Raw genomic sequence first — 20535 nt, forward strand, 5'->3', positions numbered from 1 at the left:
TCAACTGCCCCTCCCACTTAAACAGCAAACCTGCCCACCTCCATATCACTGAGAAACAGCTTTTGAAACTGAACAAAGCTTCAAAAGCAGTTTGAACAGCACATCAGGTCAGGTTAGCATATCTGAAGGTTAAAGATTATACAGGGTCATCACAAGTCCCTTGAAGGATACCAACCGTTTCTTAGATCCCAGCAAAAGCTTTTACAGTTACGTGCCCAGGAGAGAGATGACTGGTTGTGATCTTTTACTGTTTGGTTTTATACGGCTTTGTTGTCATCACTGTGTTATTTAATTTCTTTAAAAGAAGTTGTGCTGTGTATTGTTTTATATATTCTGTTTTGTTCTCTCAAAGATGTAGGCCATGGAAAGTTTCCAGCCCAGCGTGGGGCTGACCGAGTTCTGTCCTCAAAGCTGCTGAAGATGGAACAACAGATGGGCGGTTGGGAAGATGCATTTTGTTGGCACAGGCTAGAAGTGGCAGTTTATCATTGGTTTAAAAATATTTTTGACATTTTTAAATAGTTGTTTTTAGCTATTTTAAAGTGATCATTTCATTATTTTATTCCTTTTGTAAATCACTCTTTTTTACAATCAAGTGGAATATAAATGTTATGAAATTAAAATTAAAAATTAATGGCATAGACACAGATGATTGTAGTATGGGCTGTGGATATCCTGTCTACAGAAAAATTCCCTTAAGTTCAGTGGTAAAAAGAGGATTCCTGTGCCACTCTAGATACAGGGACCACCAGGAACATTTAGTCCTTAGCCTAGTTGTTGCCTTTAAGCATAATAGAGAACAGCTGACATTCTTGTCTATGTGAGAAGATCATAGACTCATAGAAGTGTAGAGCTGGGAGTGCTGCACTTGAGAACAACACTGCAATGGGGCAAAACTTATGTGATGAACCTGCTTCTGACCAGGTATTGGCTTTCCATTTTTTTCTTCTGCTTTCTGATTTGGTTTTAATAACTGAATTTTATTATATTACCTTTTATATGTAACTACTTGATAGTTCATCACAGAAATGACAAGTGACATATAAATTCTCAAAATAAAATATTATTTGAAATGAAAGGCAGTACAGAAATGTTACCCAAAAAAGCAAGGGTAAGGAAGGATATTAAACATCAACACAGATTCCTAATACCTCTAGTTCTGAGTCATTGAGTTCACTGCAAAGTTTATCAAATATATCAGAGGGCTTCTCATTGAACACCAAAATTCACCTAGACCACCTTCATGTCTGAACCTTATAATTAAGTATAAATAAAACAGATGCCTCAGCTTCTATGAACACAATTCCATGTAACAGAACTGCAAAGCCATTGGGTAGGGAGCTCCAGAAGCCATCCTACCTAACCCACTTGGTTTGGGGTAAAAAAAACAACAAAAACTAATAGCATATAACTTTCCAAGAACAAGCTATTGTTTCCCAATGTGGCAGTTAATTACAATTAATTTAACAATTATCAGATATTCAGGCAATTATCTGTTCCAGCTACCTCCTGTTACCATTGCCCTAATTAAATATGCTATCGTCCACAGAATGAAGTTTTACTGTACATTCCAAATACACTTAAATCATACATAGGCGTCACTCATATGTACCCAGGTAGAGCTTACTTTTGAGTAAACATGTAATAAGGCTGTCAAGTTCATTTTCAGGGAAGCATAAGAACAGTACAATTCTTTATGCACTTACTCAGAATTAAGTTCCATCACATTACTCTCAGGTAAGTGGGTATAGGATAGCTGCTTAAATCTTTTCAAAAATAACTTTAAATATGCCTCTTGCATAAACATCAATATCAAGAGATTTAGAAATGAAGCCCACAAAGCATCTTTATTATTTGAGTATGTATCAACATCAAATTTAAAATGTGATTATCCCTCAAATAAGTAGCGCAGCTGCCAGCAATATTAAAGTAGTGCCCTTGCAAAGGAAGCAAGTGCTCCAGGCTTATACCTGTCTACTCAGAAGTTAGCCCCACCAAATTTAATGGGGCTTACTCGTAGGTAGGTAGAGGATTTCAGCCTTAACTTTACTGCAATCAGTATGCCATGTCATTGGTTTGCTGTTCATTCTGATGTAACCGCTTTCAAAAGGTGGTCAGACGAGGTGTCATAGGATATCATTTTGTCTCCATTTCCACATATGCTCCCCCCCATAATGAAACTACTAATCAGGCTTTTTTTAAAATACAAAACACTAAACAGTGTAGTAGAAAAATGGACCAAAACTGGATCCATAAATATCTAGGACAGCAGTACCACCAGTCCAATACATTTTGACAAATAAAAATACTGAAGTACGTTATAGAACTAACTACATTCCATCAGTGCATCATTGCACTCTTCATATTACTATCTCCTCTTCAGCATGGAACATTTTCTTTATGTTCATTGTCTCTTTACCACTGCATTTATAACAAACAGGTAGTAAACAGTGGCAAAATAAATTACTCAAAAAACATCATTTCCTTTATATCTTCAAGTAATTCCACCTAAAACAAACTAAATCAAGATTGCTTCAAACATTCCATCCTATCCTCTGGAACAAGCTGATGATAGCATTTTCAAAAATTAATCCACTCACAATAGCCACCAGACAAAGTTTTCGGCTTGTATTCAAGGTAACTGCAAAAGAAAGGAAAAATGGGGTGGGTTCAATTGCTAGTGGTTTTCCAACTGTGGTTATGAATGAATTAGTCTGGACAAAATCACATTTCTAGTTAATATGTGATGGCTATGTGAATAAAATATGCAGGACTGGGAACAGGTAAGTTGTGTTAAACATTATCACAGTTGCAAACTAATCATTTAAGCAGGAGTGGGCAACCTTTGTTCCATCTTTGGGAGCTAATCTCTCAAAGCTGCGTGCTGTGGGGGTCAGGACTTATCACCCCCCCATCTGTTAATACAATCACCACCCCCAAACCTCCCTCCCTCACACTATCTCTCTATCCCCCCCTTCCAATCTCTCTCTCTCTCCCTCTGCCACCTCACTTTTGCCTTCCAAGGGACCACAACCACACTAAGGAAAAATGGCACAATTTTGGCCCAGCATTCCTTTCTAGTAATCTAGTCATTTCTGTGAGATCCTTTGCAACCTAGTTCCTTCCCAGTGATCCAGCCTTCACCATTACTACCAGGAAAATGAGAAAGAGGCAGTCCAGACTGACCACAAAGCACAGTAGAAAGAGTGTCTTTCCAAAGGACACTGTACTACTCTACCTACCATGCTCTGTGGTTTGGCGCCGGCCTCTGTTTTGTTCTTTTTTGTGGCAATTAGATGTTTATGAAAGAACTGCATTACTTGGGGGGGGGGTGAAGAAGCAACACTGTCCTTGTGCCACCAGCTAGATCATCGAGAAGGAACCCACTTTTCCTGAAATACTGCATCAGTGATACAGAACACCTCTATACTTGCTAGAACACACAAGGGCAAACAGACTCGTTTACCCAAGTATGGGATGTAATGCATACGAACAAACTAACATAATAGCACAGGTTCAAGGCAAAATGAAAAACTGTTATTCCTTTGGATTATTGTGCAACTATTGTTGTAATGCCAGCTTTGCTAGAGTCAAAGATTAAGCTTTCAGTCTTTGCTATCTTTTGCACACTGTACAGATTTCACATTTATTCAAGTCTGCTGTCAGGCACTCCAATCTCTCTTTCTAGTTTCCACTCTCTGAATAAAGTTTCCTTCTTTGATGTTTTAAATCTTAATGCTGAATGCCTGCCTCATGCAGTCAAAACCATGAAGATGGGGTGGCACCTCTATGTCTGGGCTGAACAAGTGTATCAATCCTGACTTGCTTTACAACTTACTATACTAAAAGAGTAAAATTAGGAATACCTCTAATTGCTTGCAAGTTTGAGGTCAAGACGAACACTTTAATGAGCAAGAGGCACAAATAAGTATAGTCATGTTCCCAAATAACAGCTGGAATCAACAGAAGTTTTCCATAGCTGGATAGCAGCAATGCTTTCAGAAGAAAGGTGAAATCTGCCTTGGTTGTCAGGACTACAGCTCTTGCTAGCCACAAAGCAGTGAAGATGCCAATCAAAAAGGCAGTTTGTTCTGAATGAGAGAGAGAGATATATATTTATTAAGGCATTTATTAAACAGTTAGTCATTAGAAGGTATACCAGAAATTTTACTACATAAATTTGCTAGGTGCCTTAAAGTAGTTTTCTGTGGAAAAGAGTACATTTTGGATTGGATTAGATGTAGCAAGATGTATGTATACATTTGTTAGTTACTTTACCTTGCCCAAGGCAACTCAAAGCAACTTACAAACAAATGAACAAAAAAACCCACATAGATAAAGCCAGTTGCGGAGGGGAGGGGGAAACCCCAACAACTTCAGAGAACGAGCAGAGTCATGGGGAAGGAGGCAGTCCCTAGGCACCATGCTTTGTGGAAGTTTAAGATGTGATAACCAACACTTTGCACTGTGCTTAGAAATGGGGAGCTAGGCATGACTAAAATCAGAAATGGCCAGAAACAGGCACAATTGACACACCAGCTGAAGCTGAGCAAAAGTACTCCTGGTCACACAGTCATTGAATATCCAGGAGCAAAGCTGGGCCCATGAGCACTCCCAAACTATGAACCTCATCTTTCAAAGGGAGCACAGCCCCATAACACCTCTGTCATGTCCAAACTGAGTTTCAGCTTGTTTGTATGTATGTAGCTTATCAGTAACCTCAAGGAATGGTTCAAAGCCTCCACACCCTCCCTGTGAAATGTTAAGCTGATAGAGAGCTGCATACCATTCACACACTAGTGACAACCAACTTCAAACTTCCGGGGAACCTCTCCTTTGAGTTTTAAGGTGGATATTAAAGAGCATAAGGCACAGCCTTGAACCCTGTTAGACACCACCAGTCATCCCAGTGCAGGTCAGCCCACTAACTGAACCACCGCCTAGTTCTGCTCCCCATCACAATTTTGCAACTGGCTTCAAATGGTGGCTCCTGGGATTCTAGTGGGAAAACAGTAGAACTGGAAGCCTGAGACCTGCCCTCCTCAAAGCAGGTCGCTATTGTTCCAATTTGAAAAGAGTCGGAGAAACAAGTAATTTTCACAAGGCTAATCAAGGGGCTTTGGGCTGAAAATGGATTTGGGCTCTGTCTCCCAGACCCAACCCCAACATTCTCTGCTGTAAAACACTTGCACTCACAAGTGCCCTGCAATACTTTTTCATACATAACTACCCATTCAGATTGGTGGGATACTGTCAATTCTTGATTGTTGAGCATCCTCCAAGCAGATTATGTGAAGTCAAGTGAGACATTATGGGAAAAGAAACTAACAATACAACACATCCACTGTACACTAATAATTACAATGCATTCAAACCAGTTTAAAATGTTTAGATAAAAAGAACCTAGAAATAATATTTGGAGCAATGACAAATTATACTGGATCTTACCCAGAGATGCTATCCCAAACATTCGATAAAAATCCCATTCCTTGGCATATCTAATTAAATCATCAGGTTCAGTGCTTTGGCTTGAATCCTGTAACTGCAACCATCTGATATAAGCCTCACAAAGCAAACAGAATATGCAAAGCTTCCCATGAATCTGAAATATGAAATAGCATTAGTTTCAGAGACCCATGGACACCAGGCATTTAACACTATTGTTTACCATTACAAACTATGTTGTGTTTTTGCAAGTTTTATTGGTGTTAGATGCCTATGTCATCATAGAAGTCAGCTGTCTCATACTAGAAGACGTAGAATGGAAAAAAGGAAAGACTGAAGGAGCCTAACTGAGGGCTGCCTCCACAGAGATGTGATGGTGCACATCTTTCCCATCCAGGGACTTGCAACATACATATGGAAATGCACTGACTGCAAGAATAACTAAATGTAACTTGGCTCATAATCAGACTTCTGAATAACAGAACATCTTCCAGAGCACTGCTACACACTGTGCTGCCCAAGGAGCTCAATTATTATTCATTCAGTTAATATGTTATATGGGCTTTAGAGTGACTTTCATGAGTTGTAATTATTTTTTGCCGTGGTGGGGAACAGGACAAGACAAAACTTCCAGAAAAGGATGCAAGCTGAAGTTAATATAAGTACTACATGGAAAGGAAGAAGGAAAGACCAGTTTCACACCAAATATTTTCATTATGCCTCTCATAACTTTCTAACAAGAACCGCATATCTTACACTAAATTAAGATAAGAAGGGAAAGCCCCCAGGAACTTACATTTATCTTCGTATTGAACAGTATATGTCTATAAGCCTGTGCTTTGCATAAGATAGCATTAATTAAGATGATAACAGGATCATATTCTATATACTTGTCCACTGGTTTCTGACAGGATTTCTGAAAGTAACAGAGCAAGAACAAGTTAAAACATCACACAGTAATATTGCAGTGATATAGATACCATTACAGCTCTTGATAATTCCATGTAGCCTCATTTTCAGTCTAATACAACAAAAAACATTCATCTGAAAATGCTGCCTTGATAGCAAAATATTTATACCTTCACAATTCATCCAACCATAGTGTTGGCTATGGTGCATGTTTTTGACTCAGCACACCAAGTTGCAGTGAATTGCCATACATAGAAAAATGCATAGAAGCTCATAAAATATTACCACCAAGGCTGTCTATTTTTATCCACGTGAACAGGAATTTACATTTCAATATTTCATCATACACTGTTGAAAGACAGATATTTTAGGCTTAATTCTATACTACTTATTAGATCGAAACAGAGTCATGTGGTATACAAGATGATCTGCAAGGACCATAAAAATATCTGCAAGCTTCTTTAAGACCCTGTCAATGAAAAAGGTGGGGCATAAACTGATGATGATGATGATCCAGTCCTTCAATGCTTGGCACAGATGCATTCCAGAATTGCAGTAGTCATAGCCCAAGGGGTGGTGGTGTGTTGTAGCAGTAGCAGCAGCACTAAAGACAAGCTTAATGTTAATAATTATGAGAAAGGGACTAAAAAATAAAATAGCAAATGCCAAATTAATATTATATGCCTGTGGTATGTCCACTTACAGTTAATCTGTTCCTGATACCATCATCTCAAAAGTATTGCCGAGCTGGAAAAGACTAATAAAGGCAGACTGATAAAGGCTCATAAAATTATGGACGATGGAGAGAGAATGTGTAGAAACAAATTATTTTCCCTCCCAGAACAAAAGTCTGTGTTCTTCAGTGAAATTGGCTGGGATCCACAAACACCATCACCAAGTAGCTAGCAGTGAAAACTATAACTAGTGACAGATTATACTGCCATGTATACACTATGACTGGAGTATCTACATTTTCAAAAAACCACCAGCAACAAAGCATAGCAGACAGTAATCCTCCCCCCCCCCCAATAGCAATAGAGTGCTCTTGTTCTGGAATTTTTTATTAGTGTCATGTGCTGGAGGAGAAAGGTAGTTACAAACCCCAAATGTGTATATACTGCCCAACATTCTAAAAACTCCTTGCCAGGCAATGATGATACAGAAACATTATATTTGCCTCCTTGTATCAGGAAGCAAGGGTGCCTCACCAGTCACTAGAAATAATGGTTGGCTGCTGTATTGTTGGATAAACTCATGAGCATATCACAATGTACACTGATAGGAATAATTTCTCTCTTGTGGTATTGCTACTCACTAAAATTTTCTTTTTTTAAAGAAATTGTACCCAGCAAAATAGAAAGAGACACTTGTTACCTGAAAATGAAAAGTATGTGCCAACAGCAAGAACAATCAGTCATATCAAAGCATTCATGTTCATGCAAAATTTATAAAATCTGCCAACTTCTTTTATGCAAGCAAATACTGGATTTTATATTCTTTCTGCTGAAGGAATTGCTTTTGTCCAGAAGACAGATAACATGTAGCAAAGGCTATAAAATAGCACCTCCATTTTAGTTTTTATGTGAGGAAAATACATTTTTCTAGTAGTTAAATGATAATAAAATGCTGCCAAAGGACAGTTTGACATTGAAAAGATGTGACAGTAGTTAAAATGTGTTTTATTGCCATCTTTCAGTGCAGCTTCTTTTATCTAGATTTCTCATCAACTACCTTGGCTGCCAGTTATTATTAATAAAAAAGTGAGCTTTACATCATGCTGTAAGCCTCAAGGACATCCAGTTTGCAATTTATATTTATATTATGGTATGCACTGAGCAAGACCTCAGCTATCTAGGTTCTTTTCCCCATCCAAATAAGAGCTTATCAGCCTCAACTTGGTGTCCACACTATTGCCCATTTTCAGAATGGTGGATCACTGTTGGGGAGATGCTTAAGTGGTTTTAAACTTGTGCTCTGAAGATTCTTCAGTGATTAGTTAGCAATGGCTAACTAATCATTTTGCACATTCTGGAATTTTCTGCTATCGGAATGTTGGTCGTGTTCTAGGCCAAAACCTCACTCCATGCAAAAAAATCAGCGAATGCCAACAGACCAGGACAGCACCTATATTTCTGCCTCCTCTGCCAATATTTCCCTTCCCACTGTAGACAAATAAGAAAGGATATGAGAGGAAAGCCCCTCCTATAAAAAGTACAATTTTTATTACTATTTTGCAACCCATTCTTATGTTGTCTGAGCTTGTTTCCCTGTTACTTTTTTATTCCACACCACACACTGGAACTTAGAACACTTCATAATGGTCATCATGACAAATATATAAATATATTTAAATGCCATCATAACCCTAGCCATACAATATTCTTAAATACATTCTATTTCAAATTCTATTATTGCTTGGTGTTTTTAGACCATAAGCTGCACTGACATTGATGATGAGATGGGAAAGTCACAATACAGGGAAAGCAGGGTGTTAGAATGTTTGGGTGAGGAAGATCCAGAAATAAAGGAATGTACAGGAAACAGCCAGGACAGCAGGAATACAAGACAGAGGAAATACAAGAAAGAGCAGAGTAAGAGGCAAGATCAAGAGAAATAAACTGATACCCTATTTGCACCATACATTTACAGCTCTATTATACCACTTTAAGTAGTCATACCTTTCCTCAAATAATCCTAGAAGTTGTAGTTTGTTAAGTGTTTGGAGAGGCAACCCCCATTTTCCTTAAAAAGGTAAAGATACCCCTGACCATTCGGTCCAGTCGCAAACAACTCTGGGGTTGCGGTGCTCATCTCGCTCTATAGGCCGAGGGAGCTGGTGTTTGTCCGCAGACAGCTTCCAGGTCATGTGGCCAGCATAACTAAGCTGCTTCTGGCGAACCAGAGCAGCGCCGTTTACCTTCCCGTTTACCTATTTATCTACTTGCACTTTGACGTGCTTTTACAGAGCTACAATTCCCAGAGTGCTTAAACAATCCAATCATCTTCCCTGGGAACTCTGGGAACTGTAGCTCTGTGAGGGGAATAGGATGTCCCAACAACACTCTGAACACTTAAACTGCAGTTCCCAGGACTCTTTGGGGGAAGCTATTACTGTTTAAGGGGGTATGATACTACTGTATTTTTAAATGTGCTGTACAGATAGGGAATATATAAGGATATATAAAGGAAGGAGTTTTAATTTCTGTTATTAACTTTCTGCACAAATAGTTCATCAAGACAATATTTTCAGACCCTGAGAGGCAGATATTTGTTTAGACAGCTCTTAACTACAACTAGGTTCATAGAGAAAATGTGCACAAGTTGCACAGGTTTCTTTTTTTCTTTTCTTTTTTTATAAAGTTTTGATAAAGAGGGTCTCTATGTTCATGGTATGTGCCTTCAAGCTCTACAGAAGAAAAAGCCAGTGTCAACTCTACCTTAGAAACTTGGCTGCTGTCAAGCAACACAACAAAATTCTTAAGTAACAGGCAGAAAATGCTAAATGGCAGCATCAGATACCATGAGAAGTACAAGAGGTAAGTGAAAGGAAAGCACAAGACATAGGCATCCTGAAGCCCCACAAATGTAACTAGAAAGATGTCCATAGATGAGTAGCACAGCAAGGGACAAGACAATCTGAAGATCCTTTGCTTTGCTAGACAAAATGAGCTGCAGTTTATATTAAATTTTATTTCTAAAAATGTTTGTAGTCAAGACAGATAATGAAGAATGCTTGGATAAAAATTAATTGCAACACTCAGCCTTTGGGAGGTAGAAACAGGAAAGAGTTAAAAGAAAATAAAAAGAGAAAGCCAATTAGCCAGGCGCTTGATGAGCTTGAAACAAGTCAGAGAGATGGACTAAGGACATGTTTAATTAAATATAGCATGAACTCTATTAAGGAACAGATTATAACTATAATTAAATGAAGTCGTGCTGGTTTTTCAAAACAGGAAATCAGAAAGTGTGTTCTAAGAACAACAGATTAAAAACAGGTACAGGATACAAAACTGAAGAAGTCTTTCATCCTTATTCAGCTTCAGATCCTTTATTTGCATTGTATATTAAATATCTGGAACTGAATAAGCAAAAATTCAAATATATTTTGATAACTGAAGTTTAGCTGTTTGGTTATCAAAAATTTATCCTATGTGAACTGCCCTGAGATTAATAAATAATAATAATAATAATAATAATAATTTATTCAGATGTTTTCGGAATACGCAGGCATAAAGCTTACTTAAATACATACACAAAGTTACATGATTTTTCATAAGCCTTACAAGTTGAAGGTACCCCCTCTCCCCCACCCCTTTAAACACACAATAGGGCATTCTCTAAATAACAGTGCATTAAGTACATTCTACAATTTATGGAGACATATATTACACTTGAGTCCCCGTTTTGTGTATAAAATCAACAAGGAAAATTCATGCTGTAAGCCTGTCAGAGATGTATTCTATCAGTCTTTGATAAAGAACTGCACTCAAATAATTGCATAACAAGTATGTCTAGATGAACCAATACCCCAATTTCTTTTTCTGAACTGCAGTCATGAACAATAAAGGTTGTTCAGGCAGTGATTTGATTACCAAGGCAAACCACATTGAAGTTTTATTACAATCAAGTGGTATATGAATCTTGTTAATTAGTTAGTTAGTGAAAGGTAAAGGGACCACTGACCGTTAGGTCCAGTCACAGATGACTCTAGGGTTGCAGTGCTCATCTTGCTCTATAGGCCGAGTAGCCGGCGTTTGTCCACAGACCGCTTCTGGGTCATGTGGCCAGCATGACTAAGCCGCTTCTGGCAAACCAGAGCAGCGCACAGAAACACTGTTTACCTTCCTGCTGGAGTGGTACCTATGTATCTACTTGCACTTGACGTGCTTTCGAACTGCTAGGTTGGCAGGAGCTGGGAACGAGCAACGGGAGCTCACCCCGTCGTGGGGATTCGAACCGCCGACCTTCTGATCAGCAAGCCCTAGGCTCTGTGGTTTAGACCACAGCACCTAGTTAGTTAGTTGAATGAATGAATGGTTTTTAGAAGATACAAAAAGGACAAGGGGGAGAGAGGCCAGTTGTATCTGAGCCTTCCATCAGCAGAAAGGCTCCTCAAGCTTATGGAATAAATTTTGGGGGCACACACAGCAGGTTGCAGGGAAGTGGAATAGGCAAAAACTGCTTCTTTTCCCCGTTACACTGTACAAAAGAGCCATTCATAAGCACAAAGAATGTCATTGGATGCAACCCATTGCAACTGCAATACAATGCCAGTGGAGCTGTACCCTCAAGTCATCATAATGAAGGAATTGCCAATTTTTGGAGGCCTACAGACATATCTGCAAACTGGAAAAAACTGTTGTTAGTGCCATATACACTACTATCTATATTACTGGCTACAATACAATGTTTCCTCCAAGTCTTATTTCAGCAGGGACACACGCACAACAGGCATCTGAGAAAGCCTCTGAGTGCATGTGTGCCTGTGGGTACCAAATTCCTGGCATAATGGAAAGCAGCGGATCTAGCTTAAGGCCAGTGGATCATCCTTTACCGTTTATACAGTGTTTTTATTTTAAAAAATAAAACCAAAAACACAGCCACTGCCCAAAAGTTTACAAACCAGTAAGATGAAAACATAAAACAGGATAAGGCAAGAAATAGGAAGGATTTTGGTTGCTTTCTGCTCTGCCCCCACATGCAGTGTTGATTTATTTCATTTGCACAGAGGTACAAATAAAGTAGGAGACAGTGGAATAGCTTTTGTTGTACCTTTCCTTCACCAAACCACAGTACAAGTGAAAGAGAGTCTTCTCACCTAATGGATGGGGCACTCCTGATAAAATGATTTTTGTATTCTTAATCCAAAATGTAAAAACTAGAACACAAAGAAGAACTAGATACAAATTATTTAAAAACAAATTAAGGAAGGCAAAAAAATAGGATAGAAATATGGATCAGAAATGCCTTTAAAAAAAAGGAAATTAGAGGTTTCAGATATCAGAACTCATCAATACCTCAAGAGATTTTTTTTTGGGGGGGGGTATTTCCTGTACTCCTTAAGGAGACAGTAGTAGAACCACTGTCTGAGAAACCTAGTCTAGATTCCTTGGCTTTGGGGAATCCATTCAGTTCCAAATCTACAAAATCTGAACAAGGACACCAATTATTAGTTCTATTCCAGGCCAAACTGAGACAAAATCTGCCTCAAATGACTTAAGCCCACGGAGGATGATGGAGAGCCAAATGGGACTTAAAGGCACAATCTTTCTCGGGAGGACAGACCCAGAAGGTGGTACTAGGGGACTTTCTTTGCTTTATTCTTTGGCCACTGAAATTTCTAGTGCCTCAAGTTCTGTCTTCTCCCTCATGCTTATCAACATTTATATGCAATACATAGGCTTGGGCTGATAGGCTATCAGGGGAAGCAGAACTACCACTCTTCTCCACCGCCTAATATGACAGTTTCAACCCTAAACAAGTGTCTTGGGTTGATAGTAGGCTGCATCAGAGCTAACAAGATGAAGCTTCATCCACATAGAATGTTATGGTTTAGGAAACATGCTAATTTTGATGGAGGCTGAGATCTGACTTTGGCCTCAGTACTATCTATTGAGGCGCTGGTGGTGCTGGTTGCTAGGAGTGCTTTTTTTAGCAGTTTAGGCTGGTTCAGCAACTATGGCCCTACCTGGAGGAAGCTGACTTTGTGGCCTAGTTGACGTAGCCACATTGATACATGCCTTGACTGCATACATGTTGGATTACTATAATGCACTGTATGTTGTTCCCTGCCTTGATGACTGTTCAGAAATGACAACTGGTACAGAATGCAGCAGCTAGAACACTTGTGAAAGCTGAGTGTGCAGATTGTATAACAACAAAAACAACAATTTATTTGTACCCTGCCCATCTGACTGTGTTGGCCCAGCCACTTCAGCATATATAAAAACATAGTAAAACATTAAAACTTAAAATGTTTCCCTATACAGGGCTGCCTTCAGATGTCTCCTAAATATATATATATATACAGTGGTACCTCGGTTTACGAACTTAATCCGTTCCGGAAGTCCATTCTTAAACCAAAACCGTTCTTAAACCGAGGTGCACTTTCCCTAATGAGGCCTCCTGCCGCCAGTGCCCTTCCACCGTTCGAATTCTGTTCTTAGACCGAGGTGAAGTTCACAAACCAGGACACTACGTCCGGTTTTGTGGAGTTCGTAAACCGAATCATTCATAAACAGGACTGTTCTTAAACTGAGGTAGCACTGTAATTACTCATCTGCTTGACATCTGATGGGATGGTATTCCACAGAGTGGGTGCCACTACCGAGAAGGCCCTCTGTCATGTAAACACAGCAGCAACCATCCAAATTATACTGGGATTTGAATGATCAAGTTCTACTAAAAGTCTAGGTGAATAAGATACATTTTTACATGGCAAGCTGAACAACCCTGAGAACACCTGTGCCTTGAAGGGGTGAGAATTCCACTGCCAGGTGAGAGACAAGGAAGGCTGACTTTCATAAACCACACTATGAACTCTGCTTGCTGGTGAGACTAAAAGACTCCCTCCACCCATCTCTATCTAAGGGCTTGCCCTGCCACACTTATGCAAAGTCTAAACACCTCACTTCAGTTCCACGCACGTGGACAGCCATGTGCAACCCCCCACGTGGACCGCCATAGTACAACCCACATGCCTTTTCCTACTTGCAGAATTAGCAATCCTAATACGTACCCATAAAAGGCGGGTACAAGTACGTTATTGTTGTTGTTATTACTGTATTTGAAGTGCAGCCAATCCATATTCTAGTTACTGAAGATTTCGGAAAACTATTCGCATACGTTGCAATCTATTACTAACCCCACCCCCGTCTCCCTTCCATGGGCAAGTATCTCTACCACCCCGATACATTCCTTTTGGTCAGTCAGCCCCCCTCTATTTCTCCTCGCTCGGCCCGATACTTCTCTCTCAAAACATGACTCACGCAGATAGAAATACGCAGCACGCCACGCTGGTAATCCTTGTACAGCTCAGGAGCCTTTCTACTGCACTCAATGCACCTATAAGCTCCGGGTTCTTCCATCTCCTTCGGTAGCCCTGAGCAGCAAGATCCTGTTGCCACAGAAACGGCCGTCCCCTCTCCTCGGCCTCGTTCACTTCCGGGTTCCGCGAGCAGAGGCGGGGAAACAGGAGCAGCCGCAGAGCATCTTGGTCTTCGTAGTTCACGAGCCTCTCGAAGCTACGCGGAGACCCTACAAACTACAACTCCCAGAAAGCAACCCGGTCCACCCGTTCCTCGCCGGGTCCCAGCGCAAAAGAGGGAAACGCAAAAAAGTTAAGTTGCTGTGCGCAGGCGCGCTGGGAAGATGGCACCTGCCGTTGCGTTCCGGGGCCGTTGGCCAAGTGTCAGTGCGCCGTCGGGGCTGCTCTCGACGCTGCTGTGGCTGCTGGCGGCGACTCGGCCGGCGCTCGCCCTGACGGAGCAGTACCCGTCGTTATCGCTTCTTAGGCAGGAGCCGCGCCGTCAGCAGGGCCAAGGGAGCAGAGGCTGCCCGGAGTTCCTGGCGGCTGAGTGGGGAGGGGAGCAGTACGCGGTGGCCGCAGCCGGCGACTGTGGTGAGTGGCGGGAGGGAGGAAAGAGCCAGCGGCGGTTGCTCGGCTTTCTGGCGGGGAGGGGGAGCCACGCCGCCGCCCTCCTTCCTCATCGGGTCCTGCCTGAGGCAGCGGGATCCTGAGGTGGCTGAGTGGGCTGTACCATTTGAGGGCACAGGTGTGGGGGGGAGATAAGAAGCTCTCTCAGCCCAGCAGTCAGAGGGATCTCTGCTAGACCCTTCCATGCTTTGCTTTGGCTCTTATATACCTAGAGGACCACCCTACCTCCCAGCAATTTCATATTCCGCGCCTGCGTTTTGAAGTGGTACAGCCCGGCTCTCCGCCTCCTTATGACTTGACACTTCATTCCGCTGCATGTGTGGACCGGGCCTGAGGGGAGGAAGGGCAGGGCGCGCCCTTCGCTTCTCTTTCCGAAGCGTGCTCCGCTCCGCTTGCTTAAGGGAGAGGCGGCAAGTCTCGGCTGGCTAGAAAGCGGCTGTGTTGAGTGATGAGCTGCCGTTCCTCTGCTGCCGCCGCCTCCTCTCCAAGGGGCCAAGCCGGCTCGTGCAAATTCACCTGTCAAGTTCTTTTGAGTAGCGGCGGAGGAGCGGAAAGCTTTTCCTGACTCGACTCTTCGCTTGCCGCGCTCTGCAGAGTGTCATAAACCGAAGCCCTGAGGCGCTTTCAATGGAGCGAAATCCAAGTACGAAGGTGCACTTTAATTTGCCCTTGCCTTCCCCTTCTGATGTTTCATTGCGGGGACCTAGTATACAGTTAAGCAGCAGCAGCAGAAGGGGAAGGCAAGGGCAAATTAAAGTGCACCTACGTACTTGGATTTCGTTCCATTCAAGAGCAAGGAAGTAAAGTTTCTTTGCACATTTTACCTCATCTAGGTGCACACCTAAACATGTAGAGTGAATGCAGCGTGAGTGTTCTTTATTTACTGCATTTCCCCGTGTATAACACGCCCCCTATTTTTTGGGACTCCAAATAAAGAAAACCCCCATATGCACTATCCGTGTTAAACTTGAAAAAATAGTCTTATACACGAAAAAAGGGTACGTTTAGCAGTTGTATGGCATCCCATAACACAAGGTGCAATATTTGAACATGTGAACTGTTGTATAATTAGCACTGCCTTTCTTAGTGTCCAAATTCTGTAGCGGTTTTAAGCTGAGCATACCAATTAACAGTGAAAATGTTTCCATTTTAGATTCTTCTTTTTTGAACTTTCATGACTCAGACTGTGAACTACAAAGGTCTCCCTCTTGTGAATCCCTGCTTTCCCTCAATACTGAAAAACTTTTGGTATGTTTATTTGTTCACTGTGTATAGCAAGGAGACTGCTGATGAATTTTTGCTGAAGTGACATATCTATTACAATGATCATAATACTTAAGAAATGTATTTATCAATCCAAAGGAAAGGAAATCAAATTTATTAGATTACATACACTGTTTGAAGACTGCAGATGTTAAGATGCTAACAGTATTTGAACTATGAATATCACTGAAACTATAAATATTTTAACTTGTTTTAAAAAATACATGTTATTTTCCAGATCCATTAGAACCAACTGTTCTTGCTTTATCTGGTGTTAAATTTTGATGTGATAAGCACTTTGGACCCAATCTAGCTAAGCATTTTTAAGTCACATGATTTCCATGGTAGAACTAAGCCTTTGCTTGACACTGTTGCAGGGAAGTCATTAAGACTTAATTTAACTTTGGTTTGTTCATGCCCTCAATTTTATTTTGGCGGTGTTAGTTTAATTTGGTAAATGTTTTGCAGAGTCAAGCAAAGTCACTTGCAGAACAAAAAAGATTTCCATTTGCCACAGATGATGACAATACCAATGAAGAATTAGGTAAGAGGTTCTGTGTGTGATTGGTGATCAGTAGTGGCTATATATAGTTGAATTATATCACTTATGAGTGCTGCAAAATGTTTTGAAGATAGTGGTACTGAGATCTAATAATCCTAATTCATTTTTAAATACTTGACCATGACTGTCCACAGAATAAAATTAAGATGAAGAGCATTAAGTTGTATTCAGTCCTGTATGTGTGTGAGTGGACCGGACTATTACTTATGCCGTGGGACTTCATGGTCCCCTCATCCCTCTTCACCCTGCCTTCCTGGTAGCCCTCCACATGCCTGAAAAATCTGCTCTAGAAGGTTGGTGTGCTGGAGGACAGATTTTGGAGGATGGTGAAATTCCTGTCACAGGTTTGGAAGGCTGCTTATGTAACATTGGATTCTGCCCATTGACACTTATAAAATAATTCATTTTTGCATTCTGCCCTCTTAACCTGAATTTTGTTTATTGGGAAACCACATTAAAGACTTTTAGACACAGTCTTTAAGATGGAGTGACTTTCCAGTCTTTCTCAGTCCTATGTGGAGAAGCCAGGTTAATAGCTTTATTGAATATTTCAATGGCTTTATCCAGATTGCCTGTTACCCCCATAGATGCCAGAGATTGAATCTGGGACCATTTACATGGGTGGGATTGGAATGTTTTTCTTTGTTACTTATTGCTGCCAAGTGGAAATTTTAAATTACCTAAAAGTGTACAGTGATGCAAAGTGTGGTTTCAAGCCTTGGGCTACTCTTTACAGGAAAAAATCATTGAATATTTTAAATGTTGATACTTTAATGAAACTATTTCCTGATTATTATGTTGTAGTATTTGATAGCTTATGAAATAACTTCTTTTCGAAACTCTGTTTTCAGAAATCATACCCCTCAATTAAACTCCTTGGCAGGTATTCAGCAATTCTTATATGCATGGCAAATGTGGAATTCATAACACTAACCCGTAACACTATTTTGACAGCTTTCGCTTATGTATTGATTGGCAGTGGCCTTTATGATGAAGCTGTGCGGCACTTCTCCACAATGCTCCAGGTGATTTTTCACTCCTATTACATTGTAGTTTTAGACTTAGATAATAGAACTCCCCAAGGTAGAATACCTGCCTTCCTAGAGAAGAGTGACAGATGGCAGAAACTGCTTAGCCTATGGGTAGGTAAACTAAGGCCCGGGGGCTGGATCCGGCCCAATCGCCTTCTAAATCCGGCCCACGGACAGTCCAGGAATCAGCGCGTTTTTACATGAGTAGAATGTGTCCTTTTATTTAAAATGCATCTCTGGGTTATTTGTGGGGCATAGGAATTCGTTCATATTTTTTTCCAAAATATAGTCTGGCCCCCCACAAGGTCTGAGGGACAGCTGAAAAAGTTTGCTGACCCCTGGCTTAGCCTATATACTGTAACATAATTGAAGATGGATGGATGAAATGGAAACTTGAATCTATAAAAGGGAAATGGGCCTGACGCAGAACTCCTTAAAGGTAACAGAGTTAAAAATGTAAACAGAAGGCTATAGGTTGATGTGAAGAGGGATATGACTGTTATGGAAATGTTACATGGGGAGGCAACTTAGCTTAACTTGACATGCAGCTTCTTGGGGTCTTGATAGGAAAATTTCACAAATTATAATTGAGCAGGCATGTCTACTCTGAATCACAGCCCAATATGATTACACTATTGTAAAGGTTTAGGCTGTAAGGTTTTGGTAGGAGGACAGTGTTGAATTCCTTAGTCTATAACTGCTGCAAGTCCCAAACTAGATATGACATGTGTGTCCATGTATGATTTTGAGTGGGGGAAATGGCTGGCAGAGAAAGAGTTCAATAGTGCTACTATTCTTCTACTCAAATTCACAGCCACCTAAAGCTGATTTTGGTGGCAGTGGGAAATGTCAGCAGAACTTGGCACATCACATATAAGTTCAATTCCTTCAGACTCAAACTATATGACTTTGAAAAGCAGCTCTGCTGACCTAATCACCAGAACACTTTTCATTTCTCCTGTTGTATTATGGAAATTTTGTGTAGCTGTACTTTATGCATTCATGTACCAGAATGTATTATTTAATATATGAATATGAAATGAGATTTGTAACTACAGTATAGCAAAGAAGAGGTCTGAAATGAGCAATGGTTTTTAAAGTAATAAAAATGCAGAGGTTAATAAGGAGTTTACAGAGACAGTGCAAAGACTAAAGGAGCACACACACTCCACTCCTATAGTAGTTTCCCCTTTTAAGCATCTTCTGTGTAAAACTGCCCACCAAGCTGCTCTTTAATTGTATGCATAAGCCCAAAGTAACTCCTTAGAAATGCAAATGAATGTGGATGAAATGAATGAATTTTGGCTTTGGTTATGTATGATGGAATGTAGCACTCACTATTAGGACAAGTGGAACCTTCTAAAGATTATTTTATTCTGCTTCAAATAGGAGCAACCAGAGCTTGTTAGTGCAATTTATGGACGAGGGATAGCATATGGAAAGAAAGGGCTGCATGTGAGTATAACATTTTTAAAGCCGCACATGATAATGAATTTCATAATATATATGTTGGGATACTGCCAGGGAGGCAAAGTCCATCACAGCCCCCAAGCCGGCTGCCGGACGATCCATCGACCTCTGGTAGACAGGCAGTATCAGCAATTAGCGACACGAAGCCTCAGAAATAGTATTCCACATTCTTAGGCTGGTGCACACTCTATCAGCAGAATTCACACAGCGAAAGATGCACAGCAGGAGAGCATTTTTCCAAGTTTATTCAGCGTTGATCAGAACAAAGAAAAACATGACTGCCTGCTTCGGTATGCTCAGGCAACAAGAGAGAAACGAAAGCAAAAAGACACAACAGAAACATCCTGTGCAACAGGAAATACGCAGACTCTGTGACTCACAGCCTGCTCCCTTTTAAGGTGGAACGGAAATATCCTAACAATATATGCATTCACCAGGGCTGGCCTAAGGCATTTTGGTGCTTGAGGTGAGCAAAAAAAATGTCACCTCACCTGGTACTCAGAGATAGACTGCTCCTGAACCTGGGGCCTCTATTTGTTTCTTACAGTAAGCGGTTAGAATTGCATCTTTGCCTAAGACAGAAGATTTGCAATAATGAGGCGGGGGTTGGTATTGGTTGGTTCTAGACAGCCGTGTGAAGGATTCTCTTTTCCTTCAGGATTGTTGGGATCAGACACTGCTGTCACTCTCTGCACATTTTTAATGGACAACATCAGTTGTCTGACATTTCCTTCTATTCAACTCCATGACTCCATACTCTCCACTTCCAGGGAAGCAGTTCCCCCAGCAGTGGTCATGGCACTCTAGCCCAGGGTAGTCAACCTTTTTATACCTACCGCCCACTAATGCATCTTTCTTGATGTTAAAATTTCCTTACCACCCACCAGTGCTCGATGGAAGGAGGATTCAGCTTGTGCCGTAGAACCCCCTACTGCCCACCTAGAATCCTGTAACGCCCACTAGTGGGCGGTAGGGACCAGGCTGACAACCCCTGCTCTAGCCAATGATTTTTGCTCAAGAGGAATGTACTTATTCCAAACCCAGAAGTTATTTGTACAGTCCCTTCACTTCCGATTGCTTTTTAGGATACATATTATTTTTGCAACTACAAGAATGATAAAATATAAAGATTTTTATTTCCCTTCTACCATCTGAGGCAGTTGCCTCATGGTGCTTCATGGGCAGGCCAGCCCTGGCAA

At 40.9% G+C, this 20535-nt stretch overlaps 2 protein-coding genes across 4 annotated transcripts in view; one reads left to right on the forward strand and one right to left on the reverse strand.

Annotated features, from left to right (window-relative positions):
- Positions 1-1828: 1828 nt before the first annotated feature.
- Positions 1829-14539, reverse strand: ARV1 (ARV1 homolog, fatty acid homeostasis modulator). Its single transcript, XM_053382490.1, has 5 exons — positions 14343-14539; positions 6242-6361; positions 5449-5602; positions 3867-4091; positions 1829-2641 (listed from the first exon to the last, which is right to left on the reverse strand). The coding sequence occupies exons 1-5, from the start codon at positions 14439-14441 to the stop codon at positions 2535-2537; spliced, it is 705 nt and encodes a 234-aa protein (XP_053238465.1). The 5' UTR covers positions 14442-14539; the 3' UTR covers positions 1829-2534.
- Positions 14540-14617: 78 nt separating this feature from the next.
- TTC13 (tetratricopeptide repeat domain 13) overlaps positions 14618-20535 on the forward strand; it is a 35940-nt gene continuing 30022 nt past the window's right edge. For 2 of the 3 annotated variants that reach the window (XM_053382476.1, XM_053382477.1), the window contains exons 1-5: positions 14618-14974; positions 16164-16258; positions 16742-16817; positions 17790-17860; positions 19256-19321. In XM_053382476.1, coding sequence (XP_053238451.1) covers positions 14725-14974; positions 16164-16258; positions 16742-16817; positions 17790-17860; positions 19256-19321 — 558 coding nt within the window. In that variant the 5' untranslated portion in view covers positions 14618-14724. Of the gene's footprint in view, positions 14975-16163; positions 16259-16741; positions 16818-17789; positions 17861-18197; positions 18306-19255; positions 19322-20535 lie in introns of those variants that run through there. The other variant, XM_053382478.1, reaches the window with a different exon arrangement.

Source organism: Podarcis raffonei, chromosome 3 (assembly GCF_027172205.1).
Source record: "Podarcis raffonei isolate rPodRaf1 chromosome 3, rPodRaf1.pri, whole genome shotgun sequence".
Lineage (NCBI taxonomy): Eukaryota > Metazoa > Chordata > Lepidosauria > Squamata > Lacertidae > Podarcis > Podarcis raffonei.

Bases quoted from the DNA above. Each gene is read 5' to 3' on its own strand.
- ARV1 (XM_053382490.1), bottom strand. From the start codon at position 14,441: ATGGAAGAACCCGGAGCTTATAGGTGCATTGAGTGCAGTAGAAAGGCT. The intron at 5,603-6,241 runs GTAAGTTCCTGG...TTCATATTTCAG, and splicing joins TGTTCAATACGAAGATAAAT to ATTCATGGGAAGCTTTGCAT. The intron at 2,642-3,866 runs GTATTCCTAATT...TTTCTTTTGCAG, and splicing joins AAACTTGCAAGCAATTAGAG to TTACCTTGAATACAAGCCGA.